The sequence below is a fragment of the Gambusia affinis genome, linkage group LG05 (genome assembly GCF_019740435.1).
Source record: "Gambusia affinis linkage group LG05, SWU_Gaff_1.0, whole genome shotgun sequence".
NCBI classification, from domain to species: Eukaryota; Metazoa; Chordata; class Actinopteri; order Cyprinodontiformes; family Poeciliidae; genus Gambusia; species Gambusia affinis.
Window position 1 is genome coordinate 28,394,873 of NC_057872.1, and position 25,733 is coordinate 28,420,605.

General features: G+C 39.9%; 1 protein-coding gene across 5 annotated transcripts in view; it reads right to left on the reverse strand.

Annotated features, from left to right (window-relative positions):
• Positions 1-382: 382 nt before the first annotated feature.
• pou2f2a (POU class 2 homeobox 2a) overlaps positions 383-25,733 on the reverse strand; it is a 61,211-nt gene continuing 35,860 nt past the window's right edge. For 2 of the 5 annotated variants that reach the window (XM_044117000.1, XM_044117001.1), the window contains exons 2-16: positions 21,478-21,543; positions 21,282-21,316; positions 19,878-19,934; positions 19,046-19,165; positions 18,542-18,895; positions 18,199-18,304; positions 17,671-17,762; positions 17,403-17,558; positions 17,173-17,314; positions 16,950-17,098; positions 16,014-16,211; positions 15,699-15,925; positions 14,371-14,439; positions 14,031-14,104; positions 383-10,462 (exon numbers count right to left, since the gene is read on the reverse strand). In XM_044117000.1, the coding sequence (XP_043972935.1) occupies positions 10,134-10,462; positions 14,031-14,104; positions 14,371-14,439; positions 15,699-15,925; positions 16,014-16,211; positions 16,950-17,098; positions 17,173-17,314; positions 17,403-17,558; positions 17,671-17,762; positions 18,199-18,304; positions 18,542-18,895; positions 19,046-19,165; positions 19,878-19,934; positions 21,282-21,316; positions 21,478-21,543 (2,174 nt within the window). In that variant the 3' untranslated portion in view covers positions 383-10,133. The remainder of the gene's footprint in view (positions 10,463-14,030; positions 14,105-14,370; positions 14,440-15,698; positions 15,926-16,013; positions 16,212-16,949; positions 17,099-17,172; positions 17,315-17,402; positions 17,559-17,670; positions 17,763-18,198; positions 18,305-18,541; positions 18,896-19,045; positions 19,166-19,877; positions 19,935-21,281; positions 21,317-21,477; positions 21,544-25,733) is intronic. The other 3 variants (XM_044117002.1, XM_044117003.1, XM_044117004.1) reach the window with 3 other exon arrangements.

Consider the following 25,733-nt stretch of genomic DNA (forward strand, 5'->3'; position numbering starts at 1 on the left):
TATTAAAATGTCTTTAATGATCTGAAACAGTTAAAAAGTGACACAAAGCAGCACTGATGCTCAGATTACATCAGTGAAAATATAATGTAGAGGAATTATAAACATCTTAGATTATAAACGTTGGTGATTTGTGGTCGTTTCTATATCAACAGGAATCAATGTCAGATATCATCTGACAGAGAACGTAGTAAACCGGGCGATAATAAGTCTAACAGCGCCCTCTTCTGGTTAGAAAGAGGCATATCAAATGTACGGTGGCGTGTGTTTCCTGTCTCATCGATGAGGTTTCTCCAAACCAAGTGAAACCTGTGGTTCAAGATGAAAACATCTCTCTGTATTCAAGAGCTCAACACACAAAAAAGGCAAGAGGCGAAGGCGACAAGGGAGATCATCTGTACAGTTTTTGTCTCCTGTTTTATTTGGATGAATGAAACACTTTCAGTTACAAAAATGACTTAAAATGAACAACACTGTACAATGAACAAGCAGTTATTTTTCTTTCTTTTTTTGGGGTTTTCAAGATAAATACACTAAAAGTCTAAGTTGCTACCACGGGATTGGAAACGGGGAGGATAGGAAAAAAAGTGCAGATGGGAGACAAATCACAGAATGGAAAGAGACAAAAGGATTAGCAACGTTAACCCAGCCGTACCTGCAGACACACACGCACACACACACACACATAAAATAAGGAAACACTCTGTTGTGACAGGTGGAGAGATTAAAGCTACATCTTTTGGGAAGTTGGCAAACAGTACAGATCATGAGTGGGGATGCATTATTGTTACAAGAACAAGGGCTCTTTTTGTCCTTTAACAGCCAAAAAATACCCCGCCTATTAATCAATCATGCACCCACACCCACCCACACACACACATACACACACACACACTCATGCCTACAGTATGCTGACAGTTGTAACAGCCTCCTCGCTGTCTGTAAACATGAACCAACTTCCAGAGAAAAATCCCAAACTTCCCCATCAGGATGGTTTTTCGGCTCTCAGACAAACGCAGAGGGGGTTAAAACTCAGACAGACAGACGTCAGGGTCAAACATTGGGAATGAATGAGCGTGGAGAAGAAGGGGGGAGTAAAGCGATACTCTGGCAGCACGAGCAGAAAAAGACACAAAATTAGGAAGGATCTGAACAGCTACAAAGATACCAAGAGAAACTTCTTTTTCATCATCATCACCGTTGTCACCATCTTACTCATGAGAAGTTTAAGGTTACTTTTTTCCCCCAATGACAAATACTTAAAAATATACATTTCATCATCATCAATATCTTAATTATCATCATTATTATTATTATTATTATTTCCCTTTGGATAGCTGAGGTTAATGCTTCAAATTCTGGCTCACTAGGTGACGAAGAAGGGCAGACAGGGAAAGGTGAGGGATGGAGGGCTTGAGTTTAAAAAGCGGATCAAGTTAGAGCTCTTTGGTTTTATTCTTTAACATCTGACTTTGCTTTGCTGTGTTCCTGCAGAACCTTTGGACTAAAGCTGTATTGTTATAGAAAAGAGAAAGAGAGAAGAGTAGAGAAGAGTAGAGAAGAGATGAATTAGAGGAGGAGTGTGCATGTGTGGATGAGAGTGGGTGGAGGAAGATGTGGCAGCTTTGTTGAGGGTTTCTTTTGCTCAGCTTGCTTTGCCTCTCTTTCTAAATAAAAGAAATATCACTCACGACTTTGGAAAACTGCTTCTCCTCATGTGAATCCAAGGAATAGCTGTAGTTTTAATAGGAGGTTGCACAAAAGCAGAGCCGTGCAGGCTTGTGGTCGGTAAGCTTAGCTTAGCACAAAGGCTGGAAACAAATGGAGGAGTTAGCTTTCCTTTGCCTAAATAAAGTGGAAATTATGAATCACTGCTGATTCAGACTGTTTTGCTAACCTCCAGCATGTGCCATCACTGATTGTACAGATTGCACACCTTTTTCTTCTTCCTCTCCTCGTCATCATAGTTTAAATGCACTTTCTCACTCCATGTTTGTTACGCTGATTCATTTTCAACTTTGCCATTTTTCTGGTTCACTTGCAACTCTCAGTTGAGGACAGAAAAACTCATATTGCATTTTTGTTGTTTCTGAAGCTTTTGCTGTCTATTAGTGAGACTTTAACAGGCTGATGACACATAAAGCCTCAAGCAGCAGTGGCTTCAGCTACCAGTGAGGAGAGCTGAGCCACCGCTGCTTCAAATGAATACCACGCCTTATTAAATCGTTATCATCTTCAGTCACCAACATAAAATTCCAAAGAACTGCTTAGGTGCAATGCAAACAATATATTTTTCCAGCTAAATTCAAAATTTTTCACAGAATTTAATCATCTAAATGCAGTTTAAATCAATTGCAATCAAAACTGCAACAATACTTTGTTTTACTGATCTTTCTCTTTTCTAATAGTTCCTACAAGACGTTACAAGGATAATCAAGAACTAATGAAAGGGAAATTATTCACCTCCATTTAGGAAACCATTCAAACAGTTTTACAGGAACTGTGCACAATCTGCATGTGAAATAATCCAGATTCCAGTGGTATTGTATTATAAAAGTGTGTGCTTGCATCATTTAGGAGGATTTTAGTTCAGTTGAATAGGTTTGTTTAAACTGTAATAAATCCTGGGATTTTGCCAACTTCCCAGCTTCCCTGAAATTTTTTGCTGGTTTTCCATTTTAACACAGATGCTGGAATTTCCAAGTTCCTTGTTGGAGAACTGGAAGGGAAGTCCCCTTAAGGTTGTAATCCTGACTTGTAAAGTTGAAGATTTCTTAATAAACTCTGTCCTCAAATGCCAACATTGATTTTCTGAACCAGTTGAACAGATATCCTTTGTATTTTTACCCTTGGCACAACGTTACTGCTATATGTTTAACACTTTATTCCTATATAACCAATTTTCAGACATGTTACTTGACACTACTTTACACCCCTGAAATGTGGTTCAACACAAGTCATGGATTTAAAATCAGTGTGTCGAAGAGATGATCTATGAAAACAGGTGAACTATTATATTCATTAAAGTTTTTGCTCAAAAATGGTTCTTAGATAATCAGATTTTAATCTGCTCACTTCGGTCTATTTTGAGCTCCTTTCAGAATGAGCGGTTTCCTGTACAAGTAAGCTGCTGCTGGCCACACCCTCCGAACTTAATGCTTTCACTGACACATGAAAATAGCTGCAAACAGGTGTGTAATAACACAACTGTACGTATTTGAAAAGCAGAACTGGAGCCTCCTGCACAACCAATGAGAATGCCACAAATGGTTCCTAAATGGGAAGTTAAGGATAAAACACTTGTCTTTTCCAGCAGCCATTGTACAGCGCATTCAGCAGTAAAACCAGCTAACCAACATGGAGGAGTTCCAGTTGAGTTGCTAGGTAACAGGCTGGGCTATGCTGGGCTTGAAAGGTAACGGTACAATATCTACCTTAACAATGGCTCATTTTTCAGACATGAAAGAAATAAACTTATTGCCAAAACATGTCTGGGTGTGTTTTTAAGTGCATTGGCTGTTTTCAGAAGCAGGAAAGACCCAAATGGAGGTAAATTTGAATTTTGCATTACATGTCTGCAGTAAGTGCGTTAATTCCAGTCTTTGTGCTAAGATAACAAAAAAAAAGCTCTCTAAAGATCTTTGCTCTGAAATTGTTAAAGAGTATAATTTATGCAGTTAAGACAAACCCTGCTGCCATTGTTTTGTAACAGAGCTTTTCAGCAAACACTCTGCCAGTATCAAGATTTTAGGGAGTGTGCACATAGTGCTGGATCCATGGTGGGGCATAGACTTTGGTATCATTCGCTTGGTGGGGTATCCCCTCCACAGTCCTGCACTGTGCACCAAGTCCATCAAACCCTGAGTTGCACAGCAGTCGCTCTTTCTCCTTTCCTCCAAATGGGGAAAACATGGAGAATCCAGATGTTCAGATTATGTGCTCACCTCTCCCTCCAGCTTCCACTTCCTCAACACACACATACACATAACTGTCTGTACATGTCACCTAGTTACCTCAGTCAGCTGCTCCCTGGCATTAAACTGAACAACAAGCCCCCTCGTTGGGCGTTAGGGACCAGAGAGGGGGCAGCTTTGGTGATAAAGCCGCTATGAGGAGGACCCAGATCCAGAGCTGATCTAAGATCTGAGTCAAAGAGTAGCATCAAGCCCACAGTCCAGGTTTGACAGGGAGGAAGCAGTGAGGCTCAAATGTGAGGAGAGGGTTGAGTTCCCAGGGAGGGGGGAGCAGCGTGCAGCTATGTGGAAACTGAAGAGAGACCAGATCTCACAGAGCAAACACACCGTCCTGCACCTGGACCCATTCCAGGACCCTGATCCGCACCTGAACCCCGCTTTTTAAAGCATTCATCTATTTGGTTTATCATCAAAGAATATGAGGTATATGATGAACTATCTCTCTTTTACATCTGACAGTGGATGAAGAAATCATTTTAAAGCAATCGTACAGGAAAGTGAAAACAAAACAAGAAACAGAAGCAAAACGAAACAGAGACAAAACAAGAAGTTAGTTAGAGGATAATTTGGGACTCTGCCTCCTTCTGTTGTCTCTGTCATGAAAAAAAAAACCACTTCAGCTTTTTGCCCCCGTTGATACGCCTCTTCTGTGTTTTTGGCATAACAGTAAAGCTCTTAGTTTGATGTGGAGAGTATTAAAAGAAAGAAGCAGCTCTGTGCCAAAACGTGCACCTCAAGATAAGACTCACAGTCAAACTGCTTTCATGTTTACTCATCAGAGTTTGAACTTCAAGGAGATTGAGGGGGAAATGTGAACTTGTTCTGTGTCGAAAAGATCATGAGGTGTTTTTCACACAGTGCTGCCACTTTAAATTCACAGGGCCTGCAACATTCATGGAAACACCTGGTAGAGATGTGTAGAAGGCTTAATTTAAATTCATAATTTTTTGCAGGAAGAAAGTTCAATGTGGTGAAAATACCATGTGGTGACTAGTGGTAAAATGGTTGGTACTCATGTTGTTAATTCATTTCCCAACCACCTTTTGCCAACAGTGTGTAGGTCTGGGGATTGAGCTGTACTTCATTTTACATCTAGTGAATCAGGTTTTCATTATTTTGCTCAATTTTTGAAACATTAATCGGCTGATTGATCTTTTGATGACACATACTCATTTTGCTGGAAAATTGCATAAATTGCAAATTGCCGGATTTTATATAAAATATTCTGGTAGTTCAAAAATTTGAGGAGCTTAACTAGCTATTTTTGTGGCAAATTAAGATCAACACGTCTGCCTTATTTAAATAGCATGATCTCTTGAGAGTCTTATTTTGAGAACTATCAAGAGAAATGATCTTGGTGTCACAAAAATGTATTCCTAAGATAAACAGGAAGTTGTGAATTATTAATTAGAAAATTATACTTTGATCCACAACTTAAATTAAATTGATGCAATAAATACAAAGGAATAATTACATACCCTAATAAGTGTGCCATCAATAATATTAAAAACAATTATCACTTGTTATTGGATTTTCTGAGGATTTTCAGTGTAGGATTATGTTATTGCAATAAAATATGAATTTATTTAAAGACTTGCTACACATCTTTACTGATGTTGAACTGTATGTAGAGTCTCTACGGGGCTTTTAAAATACATTTCTGGTATTATTTGGTGTAAAGAAGTAAAATAAAGACCTTTCACAGGGAGCATAAAATAGGAAAATCCACTACAAGCCCATCACATGATCAGAAAAGCACCTCTAGAAATAAATTAACAGATAAATAGACAAGCCAATAAATCAACCCTGAATAAATAGTACAATCAAAAGTCTAAATCATAATTGAGAAAAAAGAGAAATAAAAAAAAAATAAAAATCCAAAGAGAGATAGTTAAAATTTTTGGTCTAAAATCAAGTTATCAATGTTTTAAGGATCTTTTTCTCAGTCATTTTTTTTTTTTTTTTAGTTTTTTTCTTTTCAGTACATCAGCGATAAGTAAGCAGTAGAACATAGATCTTTTTTTCTACAAAATCTATAGAAGCACTAACAGATACATTCCGTCTAAGAGTCAATGTGGAGAGAAGGCCTCACCTTCAAGGTGCAAACCCTCCCTTCCACATCTAAAGCTTGGTTCGTGAAACGATTCTCGTGTGTCGGCCGTTTTGCCCGGCGAGGATCAAACCAAATATTCTTTGGATAGAGTCCAACTCCCCACGCGTCAAATAAACCGAGGCCTATGCTGCGAGTACAGCTCTGCATCTTAAAGTGTAGCTCAGATTGCCGTCTTTGGGTTAAAAAATTACAAGACATCACTCCTGACCCAACCCACGTCTTCATTTTTAAGCCTCCAACGAACACTTGCATGCAGAAAATGCTCACCTCAGACAAACTGACCCGTTTTCTTTGTCCTCGTGCACAATTTGGTTTGCTTCAGTATTTGGTTTGACGAGTTCAAGGTTTGCTGCTCAATTTGGCTTTTGTGTTGTCTATCCCCCCCACCCCCACACCCCGCCAGGACAGGCTAATAAAAATCTGGAAGCTAAATTTTCACAGTATTTTTTTGTTTTTATCGTCAACCACCTGATAAAAATCTCTAGCACGACTACGAAAAAAATAAGGAGCTCTTATATTAAGTAAGTCAGCGAGTACGTTATTCCAAATAAGTAATAAGCACTAAAATACAGTACATGAAACGGCATCAAGAGACACAGCAGAGGGGAAAAAGGAATCAGAATCAAAACTAAAATCATTTGAAATAAAAACAAATTTCAGTTCAGTGAGGTCATTTGCGTTTAGCTCCATCCAGGACCAGAGAGCCGAGCTGGAGAGAAGGAGGCAGAGGAAGGGAGGAAGGGACCCATTCTTTGTTTTTCTTGTCTTTCCACCTGTCTGTTCATCCCTCCATCAGTGCTACACAGTTTCAGAGTGGGCCGCAGTTCTGCAGGCCTAAAGCTAACAGACGGACAGGCGGATCTCTGCTGGTCCTCCTCCCCTCCTCCCTCCAGCCACATTTGGTTTGGGTTATTTTTGGTTTGCTTCAGTCATTCCTTGGGTAGCGAGAGTTCGTTGTTTTGGTTTGGGTTTGTTTTTGGTATCCTCTTTAAAAAAAGTGTGACTACCCTTTGTTGTGTGTCTGTGTGTGTGTGTGTGTGTGAGGGGGGGAGGGGGTTGGGGTTCAGAGTAAAACATCAGCCCCTAAATAAAGCTTTCAGATTGAGGGGATTCTCCAGTGGGGCCTTTCAGTGGCAGCACCTGTTCTCAGCCCCGTCCCTCAGAAATGCCACCCCCCCCTCCAGGGGTGCCTCTTTATTGTGTTTATGTCTCGGCTGAGGCTCGAGAAGAACATAATGCTTTGGTATCTATTTGAGGATTAATGAAAGAGTGGGGTGGAAAATGACGTGAAATGTGACTGATGAAGCGATGATGGAAGCAGACATACATCGAGACGTACAGATGTCAGGCGGTCTGTGCTGATAGACGACGCAGGGACGAGAGCAAGCTGTGACTAAACTTGGCTTTATTGACTTATTTAGCCTTCAGTCTCAGTGGTTATTCCTTCAAATCTCCCATCACAGCCCCTATTTCATACTTTCAACATCATTTTCAGCGTGCAAAGTTTCCTGGGCATGTTCATTTAGACACGGACTGCCCTGATAAGGAGCTCAACAAATATCGAACACATCAATGCTTCTCTCAGTAAATATATTTCTAATGTTGCAGCTGGGATGGAATCCAGATCAGTTGTTGGTAAAAAAAAACAAACAAACAAAAAACAAGCAGCCCCAAAGAAATCAAAACAAATTAGTCCATAATAAAGTTATCTGTAGTAAAGTGGAATCTGATCTGTATTAAGAAAGCTTTTTAAAAGTGTAAATAAATATTGGTTAGTCCAGTAAAGGTGACCTGTGCTTCCTTCAACAGTTGAGGATATGTCTATGTTTCTATGCGAAACATGTTTATTTCATTTTTTGCACAAAATTATTCTCAGATAATAAAATTTTTCTATCTATTTTGAGCTACTTTCAGAATGAGCTGTTTTAAGCCATCTTGTCATTTTAAATCCAAATAGGTTGCTGCTGGCCACGCACCTTAACTCAACGTTTACACTCACACGTGAAAACGGCTGCAAAGAGATGCGTAATTATGCACCTGTACATCTTTGAGAAGCAGTAGTAGAGCCTCCTGCACATTCAACAACAATGCAGCAAGTGGCTTCGGAATAGTTAGTCTGCAACAAAACACTTGTCTTTTCCATTAGCCATTGTACAGTACATACAGTGGTAAACTTGCTTGGGTTGCCAGGTAATGGGAATGGTGTTGCTAGCACAAAAATGTGAAATATGTCAATTTTGCAAAATAGGTCTTCTCTAAAAGCTTACGAAGAGCATGACAATTATCTGCAAAGAGCTTTCCGAAAACCTTATTGTTGCAAATCAAAGGGATGGCGTTGGTTGTTGACATGTTTCTGAGGTTCTGAACACTCCAGAGAGCACTGATTGGGCTAAAATTAAGAGTTGAGTCGAACATAATTTCACCATAAACCAGTGAAATGAGGAGGAGACCAGGTGCTCCTCCTAGTACGTCTGATTACTGAGTTTAATGGATAGTCAGAAGAGTTTCTCGGGAGAAAGTTAGAGCCTCCAAGGGCTTTAGAAAGACTTGGACTGAGCCTCTATTAGGACATAATACAACAAGATTTAATTCATCTGGTAAACTGCCATTACCAAAAAATACTTTTGTGGCCCAGAATTTAATAGATTTGATCATTTTCTTTTTCTTTTTTTTTTTTTTTTTTTACATATAAATTCATTTATGGACTAACATATTAGGATTTCTTATTTTTTTTACTGAGGAAGAAACAACATTCAACGCTTTAATCTTACAGCGTGAGGGTCGGGCAGTCTAAATAAGCGCTTAAAAATGTCAACCTGTTCCTAATGAGTGAATTTGCACTGTAAGTTACAACATAGTGAGCCATCTCGATCTGCGAACAGGCGGCACTTGGTGAGGACTGGATCGCTTTTGTCATCTGTCCTGCTGCAGGGCGAGTCGCGTTACAAACAAAATACATGGCAACGATGATGACACAGACAAAGATGATGGCAATGATAATGAGGACAGCTAAAACTACAGTAGCACACAACAATAAATAGGAGCTGAAATGTGTAACAGCACTAATAAATAGTTAAAAAAAACTAATGTTAAACTGTACTTAGAAAATAATGTGTTAAAAAGTTGGACTTTAGAAAAATGAATGTAATTTTATGCTCTTCTAGCAGACGCTCACACACAAGGCAAAAAACGTAACACTATTTTACAAAATTATGTATAAAAGGAAATCAGTGAGAGACACATGAAGTGAGAGACAGAATGAGTCAGTGACAGGATGAGCTGGTCTTCATGTTTCGTATGCTTGTGTGTTTGTTTGTTGCAGTAGAGTCCTGGTCCTGGATAGCTTCAGTATTTACACGTCCTTTGAATAAAGCTTTTCTCTCCGTATTTTTGGTATTTGTGATTTTGGTTTGGTTGTCGTTTTTTTTTTTTTTTTTTTTTTTTTTGTCTCATTGTGTCTCCACCTCCTCCTCAGGTAAAATTTTTGGTTTAAACGTATCCTCCTCACATCGCCTCTTCTTTCAGACCCGCAGCTTTTTGGAAAATGACATTTTCTTTTTTTTAAAAAAAAGGAAAGTTCTCCTCTTTGTTTCTTTGTCCGTGCTGCCATTCCTTCTTGTCATATAGTCAAAGTTATTCTTTTTGTCATTTTTGGTTTATGCACTCGGACGTGCCGTCTCTTCCACCTCTTTGATGCAGAGTCATTGGTCTGTTTTCCTTCAGAGAGACGTGGCACGTTGCACGTTTTAGAGAAAAATGTCCATTGCTGTCTCCGTTTCATCCGACTGGATACATAAAGATTTTTGGTTTCAATCTTTCTCCTCCTTTTCCCTTCTCTTACTTCTTTCCCTCCTTCTCTCCTCTTTCATTCTGTGTATTTTTGGCATCGAAAGACTTGGAGAGAAAGACGGAGAGAGACGCCGGGAAAAAACAAAACAAAAACAAAAACGGAAGAAAAGCACAAGAGAGAGAAAGAGATAGCTTTGGTGTGAAAGGCGAGGTTCTTGTTTAATCCTTTCTGCTCCCCTCTGATTGACCCCCAGGTGTGGTCACTCAATCTTGGGCCCCCCCAGGGAGGACGGGCTGTGTGCCATTTCGCTGGAGGAGCAGGAGGAGGCAGGGCTGGAGCAGGGGGAGGGGGAGCAGGGCGTGGGGCTGATGCTGCTGGCCGAGGGGAAGTGTGAGGGCTGGGAGACTTTGGCTATGGCGGCGCTGACCAGACCAACGCCGGGGTTCTGACCCATGTGAAGGAGGGTGGGGTGGTTGAGGAAGAGGGAGGAGGGAAGCCCGCCTCCTTGACCCCCAGACGACCCAAGCATCACCTTGCTGCCGCCCTCAAGAGTGGAAAGAGGCAGCTGGCCACCACTGGCTGCTAGGGCTGAGGACAGAAAAGGAGGTGCAGGAATTAAAAACAATAACTTTCATTCTTTTATTTGTTATTATCATCATTTCAACATGGTTGTCATTTTATCCTGTAGTTTACACACTGAAAAAAAATCAACTGGGGATCCACCTTAAATATATGAATATATTTTAATTTATTTTAAAATATGTATTAAAATATATTTTAATACATATTTTAAAATAAATATGGGTCTATATTTTCTTAAATTACGCAAAACATTTAAGTAGTTTTTCTTGTTTTAGAGTTATACTGCTAAAGACAGATTTTTTCCTTAATATAAAAATATCTAAGCTGTTTCTTTTAGTGCAATGATCAACAGAGTCCTCCACATTTAGACTCATTAAAACAGTCGATGAGGAGCAGATGCAGCCCCATGTAGTTTGCGCTTTTGTGCCGCTTGCTGTTTCATATTAATTACTTGATTCTTGTTCGTAATTTTGCTCACGGTGGATGGAAGATAAAAATCAGAGAGAGATTCATCAACATATTTTAGCATATGACCTCAAGATGAGTCACTGATTTTCCATGCAACAAAATCTTAAATGATATCAAAAGAAAAGTCAAGTCATAGATAATATAGATAACGCACAGCGCTGTGTAGGTTTTAAATCGTGTGTCACACAGCATATGATAATGTCAAAATGGTGACAACAACCTAATGCGTAAAAGTTAAAGAACACCGAAGGAACATTATGCAGAAATACTGAAGCAACATCTACAGGCATCAGTCTGGAGGATAAAGTTTGGGAGCAAATGGGTCAAAACAAACCATCAAATTAGTTACAAGGCAGCTTAATGACACCAAAGTCAATGTTTAGGACTGGACATTATAAATCCTATCTGACTGAGATCAGATAGGAAATCTGCAGAAGAGACGGCCTGCGAACCTGACTCAGTTGCACCTGTTCTGTCAGGAGGAATGAGCGAAACCTTCAGCAAGCTACTGTGAGAAACTTGAGCAAGGAAACCCAAGATATTTCACCCAAGTCATAAAGTTTGAAGGAAATTCTGTCAACTACCCAGATGTGCAAACCTCTGAATCTGAACAAATAAAAACAAACACATGCATGTTTACGCACTTATTATTCAGCCAGCAAGCAAATTGAAATTAGGGTTCTCCATAATCAGACTAAGTTAAGTCTGACACTAAATCCGATTTAATATCAGACAACGAGAATAAAAAGGTAATGGATGTAATAAAATGATTAACTAAATACATCATTTCAAGATTCAAGCTCCAACTAAAGTCCATAAAAACATCAAAACTCTTATTTTAGTGAAGAAAAGCACATTTTGGTGGCTGGAGGATTTATTTATTTTTTTAAGTTTCTTGACTTTAAATCAAATACACTCATGTTCACATGATTCCTAAACAGAAAATGAGCTTCTAAAACAGATGGTTTCCTGACTCAAAGAGCAAAATACTGACGTTCAAATGATTAAAACCCCCCAAAATCAGACGAAAAGGGTAAAGATGAGCAAAACAGCACCTGACAAACAAAAACATGATCCCACACATTAGCGTAAGCACGGTGACACACAAGCACACACATGCTGGGATGGATTAACGGCTGTAGATGGCGACGTCTGATGAAACATAAGCTATTTATTTCCTAAGGAGCGCGCTCTCTGTCTCAGCTGTTTCGCACTGTTGATGAGCAAACACACTCGGCTGCCTGTTCATCCGTATCTCCAGTCAGCAGTCAACCAGAGCGCCTTGATTCACCCACTGTGTGTAACTGTATTAGTCATCATCGCACTTCTGTTTTTGATGAGCCCCCTCCCCCTTCGTCAGTCTCTCTCTCACCCCGTGAAGGTGATTAAAACCCACCGGTGTCAAACTGACGCTGGCTCTTCAGAGATGGGGGCTCCCTGCTGCAGGGAGGGACCAGAAGTTTGGTTTAAGGCTTTTCTTGCGCTGTTCTCAAGTGTAGGAAGGTGAATAACGACGCATGTCATGTTCTGTGTGTGCATGTGAGTTTCAAGGTTCACGTCTGTGTGGGAGTGAGTGAGACTGTAACTGCTTAAGAGGAGGAAAATCTACGAACATGCGTTTATTTACAGTGCCTTGTCAAGCTGTTCATACCCCTCAAACATTTCCACATCTTGTCACACGACAACTACAGACAGAAGAAAATATGACTATGTGGTTCTACAAATATTGCAAATAAAAAGAGGAGAAGAATGGATTTGTTTGTAGCTCCCTTTATTCTGAAAATTAAACCCAGCACTTCCAATTATCTTAAGAAGTCGCCTGATTAGACGATTAGTGTAGTGTTGAAACAAAATCCTGAGCTGAGCATTTTTAATAATGCCATTATCTGATGGTGAAGAGAAACCTATCAACCCACTGAAATTGACACGGGGCAAGAACCATTAATCTCTCACACAAGAGACCCATGGCAGCTTCAGAGGGGCTGCAGAGATCCACAGTTCAAATAGGAGAACTTCTTCATGTGAAACCTATTACTCATTCACTTATTCATTAGGTACAAGAGAAAGTCATTGCTGAAAGAAAGCCAGAAAAAGTCCCGTTGTTTCATGCAGGGTGTGACACAGTATGTGTTCAGTACGGTAAGCTGCTCACACCATCTCCATTGTGAATTAAATTGGTGGCAGCATCATGCTGAAGGGACGCTTGTCTTAACCAAGGACCAGGAATTAAAGAGATGAAAGATGGACCTAAAGAGAGCCTGCAAAACACTAGAGATTTGGGCCAGAGTAATGGCCTAGTCAAAGTCCAGATAACATACAACTAAGTATCTATTGAACATCCATCCATCCATTTTCTTAAACCCTTGTCCCTAGTGGGGTTGGGAGGTGCTGGTTCCTCTCCAGCTAACGTTTCGGGCGAGAGGCGGGGTTCACCCTGGACAGGTCGCCAGTCTGTCACAGGGCAACACAGAGACACACAGGACACACAACCATTCACACACACACACATACACACACTCACACCCAGGGAGAATTTAGAGAGACCAATTAACCTAACAGTCATGTTTTTGGACTGTGGGAGGAAGCCGGAGAACCCGGAGAGAACCCACCATGCACAGGGAGAACATGCAAACTCCATGCAGAAAGACCCCGGGCCGGGAATCGAACCCAGGACCTTCTTGCTGCAAGGCACCAACTGTAACCCTATCTGTTGAACATGTCTAACTCTATTTTCCCACAAAGACAAGACCGATATTTTAATCTCTAAATGTATGAAGCTGATAGAGATGTACACTAAAAGGCACAAGTTTTGAATCACGGAGGCTGGGTACAAATGCACACCACACTTTTCAGATTTTTATTTGCAAAACCCTTTTTAACACCGCAAGTAATCATTCTGTATGCACCAACACTATTATGTTTTTATTGGTCCGTTACATAAATCGGAATAAACTAATATAGGTATTATTGCAAGGCACTGCATTTTTTAATCAACAATCTTAACCACTTTAAGGACCAAGTGTTTATAAGCAGTTAAACCGTTATTTTTCCTTCGTTAATTATTAAATGTCTGTTCCTCCGTTTCCCTGTCTTTACAAACACACACCTTGGATAGTGGCCAGGGGATTGTTACCGAGGAGGGCTTGGTTCATCCCTGTGTTAACTCCCATCACAGTGTTCCTGTTGCGGCACACGCGTGTGCAAGCATGTACAGAAACACAGACAGGCAGAGAAGAGGTGAGGGGGAAAAAAAGCAAGTTTAGCAGCAAGAAAGCAAAAGATAAACTCATCCACTTAGACAGACGTCTGTCTGAGGAAGGCTCAGAAAAAGCAAAGAGGAAAAACTTCAAAGCTCTAAATAGCTATTTATTTTTTGCACAGTTAATTCACACAAAGCTAAGGTGTGCAAACTTGTTTTTAAGTGTGATGTGTGTAGCCTGTCTCACCTCAAGTTTGCAGCAAAGTCAGTGATGTAGTTGGACATTTCACCGTTCTTTTTACCCATACGCCACAAGCTGTGAACACAACACAGACACACACAGGATTAGATTCTGTCGCTGCAAAGAGGAAGTTGAAGTAGAAAGTGGGATGGTTGATTATCAATGTATGCATTTGTGCTGGGTGTCAAGAATTTAAATACAAACTGCAGGTGAACTCTGCAGGCTGCTGTATAGTATACAATGGAATTACATTTATGGAAATGTGTGGCAATGTGAAGCAGCATTATGGGTTTAATTTGCTTAAATTTAAGAACTTGTGATGGGAAGTGTGTAAAAAGAAACAGTGATTAACAATGCATTAAATAATTGTGTTTTTTATTTTTGCTATGAAACATCAGAGATAAATAAATTTTTATGTTTCAATTTTTCTTGATATGTATTTTTATTATTACTGTAAAAGTTAAACAAAACAGATTATTTTTACATTGTTGTACTTGATTTTCCTGAATAGTCAAATGCACTTAAAAGTTAATTTTAGAAGCTAAAACAATTAGAAATATTTTCATAAAAGTACTACTCAAACGTGCAATTTCTTGTTTTTGTTGTTTTCTAAAACTAAAATTTCCACCAGACATAGTTTTCTGCAATCTAACTGAGCAGGCCTTTAAATAGAGTATTATGTAAGAGCCAATAAAAAGTGCACACAAACTAATAAATTAATACGTTGTTTCAGGAGCTAATTCTATGATACATTTCTATTATTAAAACGGAAATGAATTTAAAAAACATTTTTATTAAAATTTTATGTTTTCAAATGGTAAAGAAAGTAAATCCGGACCATAAAATTTGTTTTCAGATGCTGCACATTATTCACCTATAAATAAAATATTTATTTATATTGATCAATATAAATATTTGGATCTGAGAAATTTCACTATTTGTCCCAAAACTTCACTTTGAAAAATGGATCATCATGCCATAAATTGCAGGGTCAAGATTAAAAGCTTTGGGTCTCATGTAAAATAGGCAACAAGGACGGCATTCTGCTGCCTTAGAAAGATTAGACAAGATTTAACATTTGAAAATGCAGATGTGTCTTCACAAGCCCGTTATTGAACACTTTACTTTTAGTTACTGAAGAAAAGTGTTAGCAGCTACTCATTTTCTATCCACTACTGGGAAATCTCTTTACTGGTTTTCTTGTGAGGCTCAAGCAGATTGCAAGTTTTTACTGCTCTAAATTGCGTGGTGCCTTCATTCAAACATTCTCCTCTTGGGGCCCCAGACAGTTTTGTGCCGGCCCTGCATACTGTGAACGTCTCCGGGTCTCTTACCCTGTGTTTAGGTTGAGTGAACTGTGGCTGGGAGTGGCGGGGCTGGCTGTGCTGCGGGGAGGAGGTGGAGGAGTCGCTGGGGAGGGTGTGGAGCTCAGAGGGGGGTGGGCTGAGGTGAGAGAGGGGTGAGTGGAAGTGAGGCTGGAGGTCAGGGGGCAAATGGAGGACATGGTGGTCACCGTTGTGCTGCTGAGACTGGTTACGGCCTGCGACAGCTGGCTGGACATCTGGTCAGAAAAAAACAAAACGGCACCGATAAGACGCTGCGAGACGAAAACATAGTCTCCAAACGGAGACACGTCGTCTGATATTCACCATATGAGGGCTGTAGCAGGGCGGCTTGTGCGTCTGTGGGGCAGTGGGGGGCTGGCTGGGCAGCGGAGGGGTGGCACTGGTTGGGTTGATGCGCTTCTCTTTCTGCCGGCGGTTGCAGAACCAAACCCGGATCACCTCCTTCTCCATGTTTAGCTGCTCCGCAATCAGCAAGATCTCCTCTGAGGTAGGCTTCTGGTTCTGAATGGAAAAATTAGTCCACATTGTTTCAACTGTGCTGAAGGAGGCAGGGTTATAAAAACGAGAACAAAAATGTTATTAGCTGTAAAGTTGGTATAAAAAAACCTGCTAGTGTTTGCACAGAAACACGGGTAGCTACTGAAGGAGCAGAGAAAAGTTCATATTTAAAAGTCACCTAAGCCCTTTGTTAAAAAAACAACAACAAACAGAATCATTACTATTATAGGTCTATTAATGAGCAATTTATAGATTTTATCTCTGTGTCAACAGTTTAAGAGGTCCATGCTGTGGGGACTGTGTAGTGTAGCTTTCAGTATTGGTGTTACTGATGGATGTTGCTAACTTTGGTGACTAATAGTGACCATGATACAAGATACAAAGAGATGAAAAGCTGCCACAACCAGAACTGTAAAAGCCTACAAGACAACAAAATAATTGTTGTGTTTTTATGTGTTGAATAAAAAGATTTTGTAATTTTCTGTCCCGGATCATCACATCAACAAATGTTACAATTGTAACATTTTAGTGGCATAAAATACTTAGATAATTGAACTGAAGCCACATAAATAAATAAAAGACTTAAAATCTTCCTCATAATTTATAATTATTATTAATTATAGTAGTGACAAATAAATACAAACATACAAACTTTAAAAATTAGGTAATAGATTTTAATACTACTACTACTAAAAATAATAACAAGGATAATAATTATTATTATAAAGCCTGAAATCTTACCGTCAGGAATGAACGCTCCAGGGCCACACGTACATTCGTCTCAATGCTGGTTCTCTTCTTTCTCCTGCGACCAGGAAGGCCGTCAAAGCCCAGAGACGGAGAGGACAGGGAGCTGGGACTGGGCAGGGTGCTGTCTATAGACATGGTCTCTGCAGGGCAAAACCCAAAGTTAGTCCTCAGTCAGAAGGAGTGAAACTGTAAATATATTTTAGTAAGAGCTCACCTGCATCATTGAGCCACTTTTCCAGCAGTGGCTTCAGCTTGCACATGTTCTTAAAGCTCAGGTTGAGCGCCTCGAAGCGAGAGATGGTGGTCTGGCTGAAGTCGTTGCCGTACAGCTTCCCCATGGCCAGACCGACGTCTCCCTGTTGGCAGGGTGGAGGAAAACGGATTGAGACAAGTCAAAGCAGACAGAGATGCTTCAATGCTGACGCAACGTCTGCCTCTACTCACCTGCGTGAAGCCCAGCTTGATGCGTCTCTGCTTGAAGGTGCGGGCAAACTGTTCCAGCTCCTCCAGGTCGCTGGGCTCCTCGGGGTGAGAGGTCACAGAGGGCACCGTAGTCATGCCTCCTCCTCCGCCCACATCTATGCTCTTATCTCGCTGCACCTGCCAGGACATGAGATGAATGAAAGTGAAAATGAGAAAGGAAGTGTTTTTTTCTCACCATGCTTGTTCAGGGAGTGGGTTTGTCTTTTCCACTGAGTAAAAAGTTTCCTACCTGCGACTGGAGTCCCATTCTAGTTGGAGCAGACAGGAGGCTCCCTTGGTTTTGCTGAGGTAGCGGAATAAGATTTGGTGTCGATAGGAGTCCTGATCAACAAGAACGCACAAGAAATTGTGCATAAGTCAGAAAGAAGGAGACTTTGACTACATCAGCAACCATTGAACCCATTCACACATCGACACGTTAAATTCAAAAGCATCAATGTAGAACAACACAAAGCAGGATGTATTTGGAACCTAAATAACCCAATGTTCTCATTCCGAGCATTTCTACAGCATCAGTGCAGCTGCATTATATATACAATTAGAGAAAAGGTTATTTGTAAATTGTATTAGAGCAAAAATACAAATGGCTGCTTCAATTTTTACAGTTTTATTTGTAAAAATAAATTTAACTGTATATTCCAATTCTTTAACTTCACAATTACGTCCGCTTTGTGTAATGTGACATAATGAGAAAAGGTTCAAAGGGCATCAATACTTTTATAAAACACAGCATAATCAAAAAGTCTGGCATTCCCACCTTGCTGGCTCTGCTGTGCCTGCGGGAGGAGAAACTGGGCTGGAGACGGAAGTGGGTGACCGGGCACCAACACCAGCTGCTGAAGCTGCAGCAGCTGCTGAATGTCCTGTTTGACAGAGAAACAAGTTCATAAATGTCAGCAGGCAGGAATTGACTCATATTTGCAAGAAAAAGATTTCATAACGAAAGGCGTGTTAATATGTAATTTGCTTTCATTAGAAAAAGAGAGCAGGTCTGGATGCGGAGAAGAATGATAAGAACGAACGGGTGAATCATGATGAGTTGTTCGACTGACTAAAGGCCCTTCTCTGATCAGGAAATGTCTTGGACTGGTGGTCAGTACCTGGGCTGTGAGCTGGATAGGCTGGGAGAGTGTGAGCTGAGGAGGAGGAGGTGGGACAGGGACACTTTGGGTGTTTTGCTCCTGTGTGCTCTGTCCCTGTCCCTGGGACTGAGCCTGCTGCCCTGTCTGTCCTGTGTGTTGCTGCTGCTGCTGCTGCTGCTGCTGCTGTTGCTGCTGCTGCTGGGCTTGCTGATTTGCTGCTGCAGCTGCCTGAGCTTGCTGATTGGCTTGAGCGGCGGCATGGGCAGCATGAGCTGCATGGGCTGCATTGGACTGCTGCACGGCGGCAGCCAGGAGCTGTGCCTGAGCCTGCTGCAGCAGCAGCTGTTGCTGTGCTGGCAATAAAGCTGTCAGCTGCAGAAAGAAAGAAAGAGGCAGGTACAGAAGAGTGAAAGAGCAAGAAGTTAGGATGAAGAAGGGAAACAAAGTGTTCAAAAAGCAGCACGAGTAGAAGCAAGCGAGTTACACACAGCACGTATGGCTGTGCGTATTTGTTAGCCTTACCCCTGCTAGCTGCGAGCCAGTCAGCATGAGCTGAGTGTGCTGCAGGGCTGTCTGGGAAGGAGTCGGGCCGTGAGATGGAGGAAGGCCTGGAGACATTTCTCGGCACTCATCCATCTTATTCTGGTTTAAAAACAAAGATCATATGGGGAAAAATGTAGAAGAAAATCTAAAAAAATAAAAATAAAAGCTGGTGGAGATACCTAAACAGTGAAAAGAAAACGGTTAAATGTACAGGCTACTTAGGATTGAGATGAAATTTAAAGTTTTAGGACAAAAGGTCAATAATCTACTGATCCGGATTTGTGAACCTGAGTGGGGTGAGTTTGCTTTCTCTGAGTCAGTTACAGTGTTATTAATTACCCATTATTGAACTGTATTTCCAGTCTGTGTTTGATCAGCACAGAGGGAGGATATTTTTTCTCCCATGTCGGGGCATGTTTGGACTGGAAGACCAAGCTCCTTCCAGTGTACTAATTTGCATATTTCTCATGGTTTGAAAATGAAGATTAATAACTTGATGAAATGAGTAATGTCACAGACTTACTTAGGCTTATCATTGGGCTTAGTGACAGCAGAGGGCCTTAATGCGCTTTTTTGTCAATTTATTTACACCGAAGACGGGGCGGAGAGTGGACACATTGTCAGCCTGACCATCCGATGCAACAAAAGAGCGATTCAGAGCTTAGAAATAAGCACAAAGCTTCAGCAGCCATACTGTCAATAAGCCTACAGCGTGACGCTGGGATACAAAAGATGCACAAACTCTGATGCAGAATCACGCAGAGACATGCAGAGGCAGCTTGTTAACTCTGACACACAACAGTTCACTCACCTTGCTGCTGTTCAGGTTTGGTGACAGAGGAAAGGGGCTGACTTTCATCGCCTGAACCTTGGAGAAATGAGTCAAACACTGAATTACATACAAAACCTGAACAATGACTGTTGATATTATGGACTGATGTCCATGTGCTTTTCTGACCAAATGAAGAGAGAAATTTAGAGATGTTTCTTGACATTTTCCTAAATGTTTTCTGTCTTGCTTTAATGCAAAATCTCAGCAGGCACACTATATAAAGCAACTTAAATTTTATTTCAGTCCAATTTATCCATACACAATGTATACATTTTAAAACCTTGCTCTTACATTTATGAGTCGGGGAAACCACAAGAAGAAATCTACCTTTATAACAAAATTGTCTGTGCAACAATTATTAAAAATATCCTGTGAAATGAAAGTTTTGTTCTTCTTACAAAGAGCTGATTTTTTCAAATGAGTAGACATTTTAAATAAAAATCTAGTTTCCTAATAAACTAGTCATCATCTCAGTCCCCAACCTAAACCTTTCAGAAAAGAATTAGGAGAAACTCAAGAAAAAATATTCAGGACTCTGGATGATCAAAAATGGTTTCATACAAACCATAAATATTAATGTTTTTATTTAAAAAGGAAAAAAAACTTTTTTTTTGTTGCACATGCTAACAATAAACTCATTTTAATTGAAGTAAGACGTAGGGTTTTGCAGTACAATGATTTATAAACTATTGCAGAGTCTCATGTGTTCCTTATTGAAAGAAATTAACACGATTTCTTACATTTTTAGGTAGATTGTTTTCTGTTCTCTTCATTATTAAAAGGTTTAGTCTGTTTAATTTATGTCTATCCTCAGAAGCAAGAGTAGGACATGGATCACACTTTTTACCCAACTTTGTTTCTGAGTAAAATTCTCTGAATATTTTTGGTCCTTTTTACTTAGAAAATTAAAACAGGCAAAAAAAAAAAAAATGTGGGCAATGATGGGCAAGCTCTTTGTGTTGTATGAAATAGTTTCTTGAGTTAATCTTTTTCATTATTTATCAGTGAATTTATCATATTAAAATATTAAAAATGTGACTACATTTACACCATCCTCAATTTGGATTGTGAAATTTTGTAGGAGAGCCATTTCACTAGCAAACAGGATTCTACAAAATATTAATTATTGTTCACATAACTTCAAATAAAAACAATTATTTCTTATTCATGTTTTTTCCCCCCAATGAAAAAAGTATTAAAATGAAAAATTTGATTGGAACAAAAAATAAGTTTATTCGACGGGTTGTTGGACATTTTTACCAAAATATTGTGAACTTAATTGTAAGAAACAAGTTCAAAAATTACTATTTGGAGCTGTTAGCTCATTGAGCAGATCAGTTTGTAGGTAAAGAGGATTGTAACAATCAGAAGTGTAAGACCTACCTGGTGATTTGATTCAGGTCCATTCCGCTCTGACTCTGCGTAGGAGGCAAAGGAAAAAGTGATAAATCTCATCTCCGGCACAGCTCTCTCTCTTTCACACACACCAGTTTACACAAATACTTTCCAATGCCATGCTTGTTACATATCTGTACTAAAGGAGAAGCTACTTATCCGAAATAACTGAGGCCGATCCTACCTGTGCCTTCTAACGGTGAGTCAGCCCCGACTTTCTCAACCTCTGCTGGCTTTGACATCCTGATATCTGCGGCAGGAAAGACATGAGTAAAATGTGTCACAGAAGAAGAAGTGCAGATGATAGCAGATGTTCTGCTATCATGACCAGAGTCTAAATGAGAGCAGGGGAAAGCGGAAGGCCAGGGCGGCGATCTCCGATATGTTGGGGTTGAGTGTTTTTCAGGTCACAGAGAGAAGCCTACACACTGTAAACTTAAACTGAATCATTCACAACTATATATCCAACCCACATTCATTCACTCTTTCCAATTAGTGGTTGAACATAGGAGTGGGTTGACCTAAAGGTGTTTGCTTGTTCTATATTTAACCTGGGTGTTTTCGTGGGAGTAAATGAGCTCTGAAAATGTCTCATGTTGTTTGTCATTCATCACAAGACCGCATCACTTTCTGGTTCTTTTGTTTGGGACAGTCCCAGCGGCGACAGTCATGAATAGGGCAAGGCTGCAAATTTAAGTCTTTGCTTTGTCAGGACAAAAGTGGAATTTGAGTTTGGGAAAACGAGGATGGGGATGTTTGAGAGGAGTTTACGCAGAATACAAAGGTGTGCGTGTCTATAGATGTGCCAGTGTGCGGTAACTTATGTTTGGTTGTCAGCCTGTGACATTATCTGCTACAAAAGCTTTTTATTTATCTGAAACCACAAACTGTAAAAGAAAAATTTGAAACCATTTCTCCCCCCACTCTCTTGCTCTGCCTTCCCTTAACACAAACACACACACACACACGCACACAGACCAACTTCCCTTTTGTGAAAACATGCAAATGTGCCCAACGACCAACTAATTATATCTGCCACCTGCATAATAAGCTCTCAGTCTCCCTTCTCTTGTTCAGCCTCTCTTCTCTCCCGGTTCTGTTGTCGCACATGATGCCTCAGTGTCATTTATATTGCTCCATGAAGACAAATGTGACCAAAACATGACGCTTTGTAAATGGTCAAGCAGTTTTTCAGCCACTGGGTGGCAGTAGCGACACACCGATTCCCTGACCACTGCTGACCAGATGCCCTGTTTTAAGTGAACCAGCCATCAGTCAGATGTCATCTCTACAGCTCAGAGTAATTTCGCCTCAGCATTGGCTTGGGTTCACATTTCATGCCTTGCTTGCTCTCATTTCACACCTATGCACTTTAAAACCTTAAGAATCCTCTAATTTTTCTTAAGGGAAGTATTTTCATAAACCCCAGGTGTAGTTTAATGCAACTCAGTTTAACCTGATTTAATTTTTGCCTTCTGATGGCCTCATTTTACTCCTTATTACTGTCAACTCTGATCAAACCAAAATAACTGAGGGACTTTCTGTTGCTAAGCCTCATTTATTAATAGTCATTACATTTCCTTACAGTTGGATACAGAAAAGTAGCAGTCAACGCAGGCATTGATTGATGCATGGTCACTCCGAAGATGATTATTGCTTTTATAGCTAAAGATGTTGGGCTCAAAGCAACCAAGTCTACAAAAAGAATGCTTGCAACTTCTTAAAAAGTATAAAATTCTAAATTTCAGACCATAAAAAGAATTAAACATGGTCAGACAATAGGCTAAAAATGACTTTTTTATATATTTGTGTTTATTCATTTCTTTGGAACAAAACCTTTAAAAAAAAAAGCTTTGACAAAACTACAAATGTCATGATACAGAGATGCAATAAGCCTCATCTTAGGGACATTTAGGTTTTCTAATAAAATAGTTCAACCTGTGAAAAAAACATTCTGGCATAAAAAATTATGTTTGGGTCAATACATTTATAATATTCTTCTTAAATCACTGGACACAGAAATAATAAAGTGTAACATGCGAGCAGTGATTGTAATCGCTGTAATAACCATCATAAATGTTATTATCTGGTGTAGGACGGCCTTGAAGCGTCGGTGAAACGCGTTCCAGTCACATACCACAGCTGAAAAACTGTGGTTGTTAAAGTTATATTGAATATACTTAAGCTATTAAGCAGGTTATTTTATCTTTCATGTGTCTTATCTTTAATTAGTAATGAACTTAGAAACTTTTAAGTTAACTTTCTTGAAACCTGCAGAAACCCTGAACAGCTGAATAAAGGAAACGTTCAGGCGATGATCACCACAGAACAAATATGCAGCCTGACAGAAAGTTTTTATGCAAAACTTTTTTTATTATTATTATTATTATTATTATTATGACTTTAAAAAACAACACGATTTAACGAGTTGGAACATTGATTTTGATGTTTCATTTTGCACAGGTTGTGCTTTCTTTTCCTTTGAATAGTTTGGCAGTTTTGAGTTTCCATCAGTGGCTCAAAAGCAAAAACAGAATCACTTGATATTCTGATACGGCTTGTTTTTTGGAAGCACCACTTCACCATTGTAAGTTGAACCCAGACACAGTTAACATTTACATCTGTTTTCACAACATGGGATCATCTGTGGGTTACATACTGGATCAAACTAATTACCTGTACCAATTTGATGCAGAGCAACTCCACGTAAAAATTCAAACTGGTTGTAATTTTTAAGCATGGATAGGAGCTGCTTATCCAGATGTAGTTCACATGAAGTCAGTGCATCACATATGAGAAGCCAATATTGAAACCAATCCAACTTGGTGCCCAATCCAAACAGAACCCACACACACATGTTGGCTGGTTCCTGGCGCTCCCTGCAGCAGCAACATGTTTGTTTTAGTGAACCAGATGTGAGATCAGCCAGGTTCAGAGCTTGCATGATTGGAGGGGTTTAGGTGACGATCTGCTGAAGAAGCTCCACTCGCTGCGTGACGGTGAGGGCCCACACACATGCATGCAAACCAACATGCTGACTGTAGGATTTCCCTCAAAACGTTGAAGCTAATTTGGTCAGGATGCAAAATTAAGAATGCTGGTTAGTCTATTTTCAGGGCCAGTTTGTGGTTGTTCCCATTTTACATACAGTAAGCCCCCCCTCTGTTTTGGGGACTTTGTGATGGCGACTATTAGGGAAATATGAGAAGTGTCCACTGTTGCTCAATTTCTGCTGAAAACCACAGAATTTGCCCCAAAATAGAATCTTCCTCTTATTTACAAAAAAACTCACCACAAAATTGGTAAGAAGGCACAGACGTTGCTTTAATAGCTGCTCGAATCGAGACGCTTGGAGCTTATGGTTACAAGACCAAGATGAAGCGGATGAAATGATGCGTGTTCTTCTCGTCCATGTGTGCAGCAGATGGGGAAAAGGTGTGTGCCGATTCATGGCGTGAAACGGCCTGCAGACGGTCTCATGGCAGATAATGTGGTCAGTAATATGGTGGCGGGACAGTATATCAAGATGTTGTGTCTTTTTCTCACTTCCCCTCCCGACTTCCCCTTGTACCGGGTTGAATGCTGAGTGCTAAACCCGACATTTACTGTCAGCGTAGCTATTAATATTAACTTGCTCTCCCTCTCTCACTCTCTCTTTTACTCCATCTTTTAAAAAAACCTGCTTATCTTTAACAACACGCTGCTGCATGTGCAAACACACGACTTATTTTACCCATCACAATAAGTTAAAGGCGAGACGATAATATGAGGAGCAAGAAGATGCATATTTTTGCACAAACACAATGAACACTAGCAGGGGAAAACTTTTTTCCCAGGTAGCTTCAGGGTTCAGGGGGTTTGATCTGTGACTGTGTGAAGCCAGAAGGCAAAGCCAGATGAAATGCTTAACCAGATAAAAATTAATGCTGTATAATCCTGTGTCATGAATAAATGATGCAACAGAAAGGAACGAGGAACTGGACTGTTTCTGTTATTCTCCTCTGGGTATTTTGGCTTGGATAAACTTCTCTGCAACAACTCTGAGCCCCAAAGCCCTCACCCCACATCTGAATCAAGTGTGGATGTGGAGATTTTATGATTATTCTTCAATAATTAAAAAAATAAGAAATAATAATCCAACAAGACGCTCACTTAAGTTGTGATAAAACAATTTTTTAGCATCAGACAGAAATTTAACTCATTCCAGATACCAACCAAACAAAGAAGTACATAAACTATTATTGAATATTAAAATAAAACATCAAAATATTTTAATCAAATAACAACGTAAGAAATAAAATAATATAGAAAGACGTGTAAATAAAAACCAAAGTTGCTGGTTAATGATGAACGTTTGCGTTTCGTCATTGCTCAGTTGAACGATTTGCAACTTTCAGCTTGATAAAACAGTTAGATGTTAAATAAAATAAACTCATAAAC